The 10368-nt window shown below is 52.9% G+C and overlaps 1 protein-coding gene across 1 annotated transcript in view; it reads left to right on the plus strand.

Moving 5' to 3' along the window:
* LOC106816164 (protein kinase C and casein kinase substrate in neurons protein 2-like) overlaps window positions 1-5696 on the plus strand; it is a gene marked incomplete in the record, with an annotated part of 19028 nt that extends 13332 nt beyond the window's left edge. The window contains 6 exon segments of the mRNA XM_014820721.1: window positions 517-624; window positions 1610-1627; window positions 2110-2210; window positions 2483-2603; window positions 4441-4568; window positions 5084-5696. Coding sequence (XP_014676207.1) covers window positions 517-624; window positions 1610-1627; window positions 2110-2210; window positions 2483-2603; window positions 4441-4568; window positions 5084-5696 — 1089 coding nt within the window.
* Between the last annotated feature and the right edge of the window lie 4672 nt (window positions 5697-10368).

Raw genomic sequence — 10368 nt, forward strand, 5'->3', positions numbered from 1 at the left:
TCTCCTGTGTCACATTTCGTGTCGCTCCACTCAATTAAACATGGCGCATGATTGGAATTCTTCATATATTAATTTGTTTGTAATAGATATATATATATATATATATATCAGGAGTATATTATATAGATAAGATTAGATTTTACTATGATACTGACGGCAAGTGCTATCATTGCCCTCTTTAGTTTCCGTGGTGCCACTGAATACTGTATAAGCTGTATATTTCGTGGTGGTTTAATTTTCGCGAATTTCGTGAACGCGTCCCCGACCGCGAAAATAACAACACGCGAAAATAACAACACCCCATTCTTCACTGATTCGGGAATTCACCGACTGTGAAATTAACCGCTCGCGAATTTGTTCGTCAGGTCTGAATTCGAGAAAATATCTCTACGCGAAAAATATGGCGTATACAGTATTTGGCAAGTTTTACAGCAACAAGTCGCCATCTCTGCGTGCGTCGGTGACGCGTCGTGACCGTAACGTTGTCATGGTAACGTTGTCATTGTCTCTCTGCAGAAGGACAAGTTGAAGGAGAGAGTGGAGAAGCTGGCAGATGAGAGCGCGCGCACAAAGCTGAAGTACGAGCAGACGATCAAGGAACTCAACAACATGAACGCGGGTTACATGGAGGACAGAGGGACATGCGATCAGGGGGTACGGGGGGTTACATGGACGGGAGCCATGTGACCAGGTGACGCGGGTGGCGGTGTAATCGGAGGAGGACCATGTGAACAGGTACGGGGTTACATGGACGGACCATGTGACAGGTAACGGCGGGGTAGCATTGGAGGACGAATGCGACAGGGTACGCGGGTTACAGTGGAGGACATGCGACAGGTACCGCGGTTACATGGAGGACAGCTGACAGGTACGGGGGGTTACATGGAGGACATAAGTGACAGCGTACGAAACGGGTTAGCTGGAGGACATGTGACAGGTACGGTCCGGGTTTTACATGAGAGACAATGTGACAGGTACGGGGGTTAGCATGGAGAACAATCGCGACAGGTAGCGAGGGTTACATGAGGACATTGCGTACAGGCACGGGCGGGGTTACATGGAGGATAAACAATGTGACAGGTAAGCGCGGGTTACATGAGGACATGCGTGGACAGGTACGGGGGTACATGGAGGGGACATGTGACAGGTAGCGGGGGGTTACATGGAGGACATGCGAGGGGCGCGAGAAGGTACGGGTGGTTACTGGAGGAGACATGGTGACAGGTACGCGGGGGGGTACAGTGCGGAGACATGTGACAGGTAAGCGCGGGGTTACCCATGGGATGGACCACTGGGCGATGGGACAGGGTACGGGGTTACAAGTGGAAGAGCATGTGATCAGGTACTCGGGTTACACTGGAGGAACATGCTGACAGGTACGGGGTGTTACATGGAGCGACCATGTGACAGGTACGCGGGTTACACATGGAAGACATGTGACACGGTACCGGGGTTACATGGCGAGGACAGTGTGACCAGGTACNTACATGGAGGACATGTGACATGAACGCGGGTTACATGGAGGACATGTGACAGGTACAGGGACCATGCGACAGGTACAGGGACCATGCGACAGGTACAGGGACCATGCGACAGGTACGGGGGTTACATGGAGGACATGCGACAGGTACAGAGACCATGCGACAGGTACAGAGACCATGCGACAGCTAGAAACCTCATGCGACACGTCGTTGGGAAGATGTGTAACAGGTATGGTGGCCATGCGATAGGTAGAGACGACATGCGACAGGTAGGAGACATGATGTGATGTGTGAAGTGTACTTGACACGCATACGAAATGTGTAGCGGCCATGTGACGAGCAGATTGGACATGCAACAGGTAAAATAGACATGTGATGTGACATGGTGAGGAATGACATGGTGAGGAATGACATGGTGAGGAATGACATGGTGAGGAATGACATGGTGAGGAATGACATGGTGAGGAATGACATGGTGAGGAATGACATGGTGAGGAATGACATGGTGAGGAATGACATGGTGAGGAATGACATGGTGATGTGTTAAACTCTTCACTATCTATCTAGTCGGGTGACGCCGTATATTCTCTGCGCCTGTCTCAGTGTTTTCTATCGACGTTGCTCGCAGGTGTTCGAACACTGTCAGTCTATGGAGCAGAAACGAATCGACTTCTTCAAGAAGGCCATGCTGGATGTACACCGATGTCTGAATCTCGACGGCAGCCCCAAGTAGGTGGCGGCGCATTGATTTGACGTAGAAGCAGCTAGGCTGTCTAATTTGAACTGAACAATTCTTGCAGGTGTTTTGGTTCTTTAGAGAGTGAAATTTTAAACATATGCACACGCAGACATGAATGCATGCATACGTGGACCCACACTTGTAGCATATGCAGAACCTGTACGTTAGTGACTGTGTATGCGGGTGCTATCATATTTCCCCCTCTATATATTTCTTCTGAATTTCATTCCAATAGTGTGAATTTTACTTCGCTCTACTTCAGAATCAAAATGGCGTACGTGGACATGCAAGTGGCGACTGAGGTTGCTGACAGTCACCTAGATGCAAAGTACTGGTCTGACAACTACGGCGTTGGCATGGCGATGAACTGGCCGGTGTTTGAGGTAGGCACTCGAATGTTTGACCTATATGTCCTATAGATGGCGTCACCGTGCAGTAGTTGAGGGTGGAAATCACAAGTAGATGCCTTCCCTAGGCTGCAGGCATGAAGGAGTATGATACCAAAACAATAAAAATACTTGGAACGTGGTAGAAATAAATATAGACGAAATAAATTTGATCCATGCTAAATTAATATGTATGTTGAAATTGTATATTTCATTTAGATCTTTTGCTGGCATTCTGGAAAGCATTTTCCACAAGTTAGCTGAATCTCATCCTAATCTCCAATTGGTGATCCTGTCAACATGACTACTTTATTGAGCATAATTTATAATTATTAGCTCATCTGACATAGTCAGATGCAGCTTGTAGAATCGCATGATCGTCCGTCCGTCCGTGCGAGCGTCCGTCCGTCCGTCCGTCCGTCAACAGTTGGGCACAAATCTTAACCGATCGACGTACGGTCACGATATTCGGGACGTGGGGGGGTAATCCGAAAACGAGTTGGGATGTCGAAGCTGGGGGTCAAAGGTCAAAGGTCAAGAGGTGTAAAAGAAGGGGAACATTTCACTCCTTAACTTAAGGTTAGGGAGGAACTGCAGACAATTGCGGCACAAATCTAAACGGGCTCGACGCTAGGCTCGTGTATAGTTGGTGTATAGGGCATCATGGTAAGGAAAGCCATCATGTGGCCGAAATTGAGTTCACAGGTAAAGGTCAATGGGCACTAGGGCAGATTTTGGGAGACATTTTCTGAGAACATCGGTCTGACGGAACGCGATTGAATGAACTTTTTTGTTTCAGCAGGTGACCTAGGCATTTTTTATGGCATTATATGAAACGGACCATGAAAATCTAACTTTCTGCTGACATGCGCGTAGAGTAAGTGTCAGAATATACGCTTTTGACCTTCAAGAGGAGGGTTAACGGCCATGATTTGTTGAACTGTCTGTTAAGGAACGAATTCGACTAGCCGGGTTTGCTAGTAGTAATCTAATACATGCCTGGATGTATGCAGGCTACAATGTCACAGTGAAATTTCAATAAAGCTAATTTGGTTATAAGAAGGTTTATGCTCGCTTAAATCGTATAATGTTCTATGGCATTTCGTACTGTCAGTATGTTTACAGTGTAACGTATGCCCACTGCAGTGGGCTACTGGCCAGTGGCATGTGTTGGTGGTACTGTGTAGTTTTTGCCATGCGTTTAATTGGTTACAGGTGGCAGCTGCTCTATTCGCAGCTCAGGGCTTGCGTAGGTAAAATGGGATGAGTGGCTTACGCTATTTCTGTGCTTGCAAATTGTTGTTGCTACTACGTAAATATGGGTAGCTTCCATCTTTTTAATTCTGAAGACAGCTAAACGTACCGCGCCATTCTCGATGGGCGAACTTATTCATAACGATCCCAACCGAACATTCCTTTGAGAAGGTTCCTGATACCGCATTCCCTGTGCATTCCACTGTTTCGGCGTGTATGTGAACACATTTGGGACTAACAGGGTTTACTAGAATCCCACCACTCCACCACAGAGTCACCGCAGTAGACGTTAGATGAGCGCTGTCGCTCCGCGGCACTTGTTTTATATAAACCAATGGTAGTATCAATGCATTCTATGCATCTGTAAGTCATCTATCTTATACGAACAATGCAGAATAGTAAACTCTATTGATCCTTATTACCGATAGAATATTCAGAAAACGACTTTCAAAATAGCACCGGGGCAGCACAAGTCTAAACAACCTCATAGCCCTGGTGTATCTTGCCTCCAGTAGATGGCGTCACCGTGTAGTGGCTGTAGTCGATGGCCTTCTCTCAGTTCTCGCTGTATATTTCGCAGGAGTTTGATCCGGACGCGCCCGTCACGTCGACCGCCTCCAGGAAGTCTCGCTTCATGGGGGGCGCGGGGAACGAGGGAGCGCTGCTAGCGCCCAGCAACTCCAAGTTAGCCACCATCACTCAGAAATCGTAAGTCTTGCCACTCCACTCTCCGACCACGGCAGTTACACGCCAGAACCCAGTTTAAAACATTCCAGAAGTTGAATGGTCGACTTATTTTATTGTTATTTTTCTCCCTCGGCACCAACCTCCTAATTTCACTCGTCACCTGATCAAATTATCGTTTTAAGAATGTTAGGAATGTTCCAGTAGAGTCGTAGAGTTTTCCCCGTTCACGTTGACCTTCACGTTGACCTTCACGTTGACCTCTTGTTCTGCATCGCATGCTACAATATACTCGACGTGAGGCTCACTATTGTAGAACGATCGCTGTTCATTTCGCCGTCGTTCGTGCGTCTGACTGTTCGCTTGGTGATAACCGGACGACCGTACGACATTCCTCATTGTTGGCGTAACTTTCTCCGTGATCGCGATCTGTGTTTTTTGCGCGATTTTTTCTGCTTGCCTGCGGTGACTTCCATCTCATGGGGTCAGCCTCGCGCGGTTTTGTTGCCGTGGTAACTGCGCCTGTTTTCTCGGCGCAGCCCTGCGGGAACGTTCTTCCGTAAGATCCTAGCTCCCAAAAACCCCTTTGGGGATGAGAACGCCGACGAAGACAGCGAACCTGAGGATGTGCTGGCGCCCTCTGTTGAGGAGGAGAGCATGAGGACGAGTGCGCTACCAGAGGTGTCCGTCCGTCTGAACAAGACTTTCGTGCCAAAGAACCCGTTTGATAGCGACATGAGTAGTGAGGAGGAAGAAACTGTGCGAGCGACGCGCTACCACAAGGTGGCGCCCTCGCCTGACCCACCGCGCAAGGTGGCGCCCTCGCCTGACCCACCGCGCAAGGTGGCGCCCTCGCCTGACCCACCGCGCAAGGTGGCGCCCTCGCCTGACCCACCGCGCAAGGTGGCGCCCTCGCCTGACCCACCGCGCAAGGTGGCGCCCTCGCCTGACCCACCGCGCAAGGTGGCGCCCTCACCCTCGCCCTCGAGTGAGACAGCATCTTCGCCGGAAACGCCGCCCGAGATGCCGCGTAAAGTGGCGCCCCCGCCGCCATCGCCGCCGCCAAAGTACGATACGTTGCACGGAGCCTGCATGCACCGGGCGAATCTCGTGACACACTGCCACCACCTGCTGGTTGACCTTGCGGCCTGACCGACTTGTCTTTCGGGGGGGCCCGGGGCATCGTGCGTCCCCGGACATTCGCTTGTCACTTTCGCTGACGGTGTTCACTCTCACGAATGTCGGTCCGGGGAGCGACAACCGATCACCCCCCCCCCCTTCCCTCGGCATTGTCTCGCGAGTGGTGTGTCACGATAGGTCGCCTCGTAGAACGATGACGGACGCGCATAGTCGTCGTTGACGTTGCTCGTGTGTGTGTGTGCTGCACGTCCCGCGGCGGCGGTGCAGGCCGCCTCATTAACAGCATGCGTTCCTGCTTCATTAACACATCGCTAGCATTCTCCCTGCAGCTCGCTGAGAACGCGAGCGAGCGAGAGAGAGAGAGAGAGTCTGCATCTAACTCGCATGAAGATCAGGGACTGCTCTGTCTCTGTGCTTGAATTATAATCGGATGTCTCCTCTCTACGGCACTCTCTGTGTCTCTCTCTTTCTATCACTCTTTCTCCTTCGTTCCTTCTTGATCTGTCTGTGTGTGTTTCTTTTGCTCTCTCTCCCTTTCTCTGTCTCTCGTCCCTCCTCTCTCTGTCTTTTTTATGTTCCCCTCTCTGCCCCTCTTTCTTTCTTAACTCATATCTTTTCTCCCTCTTTATTCCTCTCCTTTCACTCCCTCTCTGCCTCCATCTCCTTACCTGTACTGTGTCACCTGTACTCAGGCAGCATGTGACAGCCCCACATGTATTACCCTCCCCCGCCCAATATCACCAGAAGAGGAAGTCGATGCACCACCCCCTCCCCTGTTACTCCCCTGTTGTGCACAGCCTGTTTATCTCGGCGTATTATTAGCGTCGATGATTATGATGACTGCGTGGCCTGGGGGCAGCGGCCGCTAAATCAAGCCTCACTCATCATCATCATCATCATCATCATCGTATCTTGCTACATCCTGCGGGGGAGGGGGAGGGGGGTGTGATTCGGAGGCATGCGTGAGCGCGTGCGAGGTACGGACGCGTCTCGCCCCGCGGCGAGTCGTGCTGCAGACGACGCTCGCATATCGATGTACCGTCGGCGTGGCAACCAACGTCGCCGCTGCGTGGTGTGTGGCGAGCGACCGCCTCCGCTCGCAACATAGGGGGCGCCACCGTGTGGAGTGTAGGATACGTCACAGCAAGGAACGTAGGAGGCGCCACCTCTACCTACATAGCCGTCATGCTACAGCAGACGTCACAGCAGACGTCACAGCAGACGTCACAGCAGACAGCAGACGTCACAGCAGACGTCACAGCAGACGTCACAGCAGACGTCACAGCAGACGTCACAGCAGACGTCACAGCAGACGTCACAGCAGACGTCAGATGCTGTAAGACAGCGGACGTTGCGTTCATACTACCGCGCGCGCGCGTGGGATGATGCCGGCTCGATCGTCACGGCACACGCCTTCACGCCATCACGCGAGCATGGTCGTCGTCTGCCCTCGCCGCGGCTGCAACCTGTCCACACACACACAATTTACACACAATTACAGCCGGGTCTCACGTCCCCGCACCCCGCACCTTACGTCCGTACGTGTCTGTCAGCAACACGGTTGATTAGGCGGCCGCTAACGACGTGCGTGCGGCTAACAGGATGCCGGGTGTCACATGACAGATGATCAATGTGAAGGCTAGCAAAGTGTAGCGGACAGGTAGCGATCTGTAGCGGATAGGTAGTGATCTGTAGCGGACAGGTAGCGAAGTGTAGCAGAAAGGGAGCAAAGCGTAGCGGATAGGTAGCAAAGCGTAGCGGACAGCATCACTTGCAATAGTTAAATTAGATACGAGTGAAGCCCTCTCTAAAGGGAGGCTTAGAAATGAGAGAAGGTTTCGCGGTGACTTTGAAGTCGCCGCTGATGAATGTATTGAAGCTGTAGAAGTGTAGACAGCACTGGGGAGATTAGATGAAGGCTGTGATAGGAAGGAAGGCAGAGCGTGGGTGGTTAGGAAGGAAGGCAGAGCGTGGGCAGGTAGGAAGGAAAGCCAAGCGTGGGTGGTTCGAGCCGTGGGTGTTAGGCAAGGAAGGCCAAAGTGTGGTTTAGCCGGAGGCAGAACGTGGTGGTTTAGGAAGGAGGTCGAGCGTGGTGTTAAGGAAGGACGGCCAAGCGTGGGTGGTTAGGAAAGGAAGGCAGAACGTGTGTGGTTAGGAGGAGGCCACGCGTGGGTGGTGTAGGAAGGAAGGCAGAGCGTGGTGGTTTAGGAAGGAAGGCCAAGCGTGGGGGTTAGGATGGAAGGCCGACGCGTGGGGGTTAGGAAGGAAGGCCGAACGAGGGTGGGTTCGGAAGGAAGGCCGAAGCGTGGGTGGTTAGGAAGGAAGGCAGAGCGTGGGTTGTGTTAGGAAGGAAGGCCGAGCGTGGTGGTTCGGAAGGCAAGGCCGAGCGTGGGTGGTTAGGTAAGGAAGGCCGACGTGGGTGGTTCGGAGGAAGGCAAGCGTGGTGTTTTAGGGAAGGAAGCGCAGGCGTGGTGGTTAGGAAGAAGGCCGGAGCGTGGGTGGTTAGGAAGAAAGGCCGAGCGTGGTGGTTTAGGAAGGAAGGCAGAGCGTGGTGGTTAAGGAAGGAGGCCGAGCGCTTGGTGGTTAGGGAAGGAAGACGCCGGAGCGTTGGGTTGGTTAGGAAGGAGGCTCGAGCGTCGGGTGGTTAGGGAAGGAAGGCAGAAAGGAAGGTAGAGCGTGGGTGGTTAGGATGGAAGGCAGAGCGTGGGTGGTTAGGATGGAAGGCAGAGCGTGGGTGGTTAGGAAGGAAGGTAGAGCGTGGGTGGTTAGGAAGGAAGGCAGAGCGTGGGTGGTTAGGAAGGAAGGCCGAGCGTGGGTGGTTAGGAAGGAAGGCAGAGCGTGGGCGGTTAGGAAGGAAGGCAGAGCGTGGGTGGTTAGGAAGGAAGGCCGAGCGTAGGCGGTTAGGATGGAAGGCAGAGCGAGAGCGGGGTGGTTAGGAAAGGAAGGCAGAACGGCGCCTGGGTGGTGTAGGAAGGCGAAGGCATGAACGTGGTGGTTAGAAGAAGGCCGAGCGGTGGTGTTAGAAGGAAGGGCAGAACGTGGGTGTTACGGAAGGAAGGCAGAACGTGGGTGGTTAGAAAGGAAGGCCGAGCGTGGGGGGTTAGGAAGGAAGGCCGAGCGATGGTGTTCAGGAAGAAGGCCGAGCGGGGTGGTTTATGGAAGTAAGGCAGAGCGTGGCAGGTAGATAGCAATAGGAAAGGGTAGACAGAGCGTGCGGTGGACAATAGGTAGATAGGGTGAAGGTAGACAGAGCGTGGGCAGGTAGGTAGATAGGAAGGTAGACAGAGCGTGGGTGGATAGGTAGATAGGAAGGTAGACAGAGCGTGGGCAGGTAGGTAGATAGGAAGGTAGACAGAGCGTGGGTGGATAGGTAGATAGGAAGGGACGACGCAGAGCGTGGCCAGGTAGGAGATAGGAAGTAGAAGAGCGTGGGGTAGGAAGGAAAGCCCGAGCCAGCGTGAGGTGTGTAGAAGGAAGGCAGAACGGTGGTGTAGGACCAGGAAGGCCGAGACCGTGGGTGGTTAGGAAGGAAGGCAGAACCGTGGGTGTTTAGGAAGATGGCGAGCGTGTGGTGTTAGGAAAGGAGTGTGCAGAACGTGGGTTGGTTAGGAAGGAAAGCCGAGCGTGGGTGGTTAGGGAACGGAGAGGCCGAGCGTGGGTGTTAGGACAGGCAAGGCAGAACCGTGGGTGGTTTTTTAAAGGAAGGCGCGAAGCGTGGTGGTTAGGAAGGAAGGCGAGCCCGTGGATGGTTAGAAGAGCAGAAACGTGGTGTTAGGAAGGAAGGCCCGAGCGTGGTGGTTAGGAGGAGGGAAGGCCGAGGCGTGGGATGGTTGAGGAAAACGGAAAAGGCCGAGCGTGGGTGTTAGAAAGGATAGGCAGATAGCTGGGTGTTAGAGAGAGAGGCCGAAGCGTACGGTGGTTAGGAAAGGATAGCCGAGCGTGGGTGGCTTAGGAAGAAGGCAGAAGCGTGGTGGTTAGGAAGGCAAGGCCTGAGCGTGAAGTGGTCTAGGATGAAGGCCGGAAGCGTGGGTGGTAATGAAAGGATAGGCCGTAGGCGGGTGGCTTAAGGTAAGCGAAGGCAAGAGCGTGAGGCAGTAGAGAGATAGCAGGTAGACTGAGCGTGCAGTGGAGGTAGGTAGATGGAACGGTAGACAAAGCGTCGGCAGGTGAGCGTAAATAGGAACCTGGTAGACAGGAGCGGGGCAGTTAGGTAGAATAGTAAGAGACAGAGCGGGGCAGGGTAGGTAAATCGGAAGTAAGAACAGCAGCGTGGTGAGTAGGTAATAGGAAGGTAGGACAGAGCGTGGCAGGTAGTAGATAAGGAAGGTAGACCAGAAGCGTGGTGTTAGGTAAGGAAGCCGAGCGTGGGTGTTAGGAAGAAGGCAGGAACGTGGTGGTTAGAGAGGAAGGCCGACGTGGTGGTTAGGAAACGGAAGCCAAACGTAGGGTGTTTAGGAAGGAGAGCGCCGAGCGTGGGTGTTAGGAAGGAAGGGCAGACACGGGGGTGGTTAGGCAAGAAGGCAGAGCGTGGGTGAGGGAAGAAGGCACCGAGCGTGGGTGTTAGTGGTAAGGAAGGCCGAGCGTGGTGGTTAGAAGGAAGGCTCGAGCGTAGGTGGATTAGGAAAGACAGGCGAACGTGGGTTGGTTAGGAAGGAAGGCAGAGCGTGGGTGGTTAGGAAGGAAG

The sequence above is a fragment of the Priapulus caudatus genome, unplaced genomic scaffold, assembly GCF_000485595.1.
Source record: "Priapulus caudatus unplaced genomic scaffold, Priapulus_caudatus-5.0.1 Scaffold1304, whole genome shotgun sequence".
Lineage (NCBI taxonomy): Eukaryota > Metazoa > Priapulida > Priapulimorpha > Priapulimorphida > Priapulidae > Priapulus > Priapulus caudatus.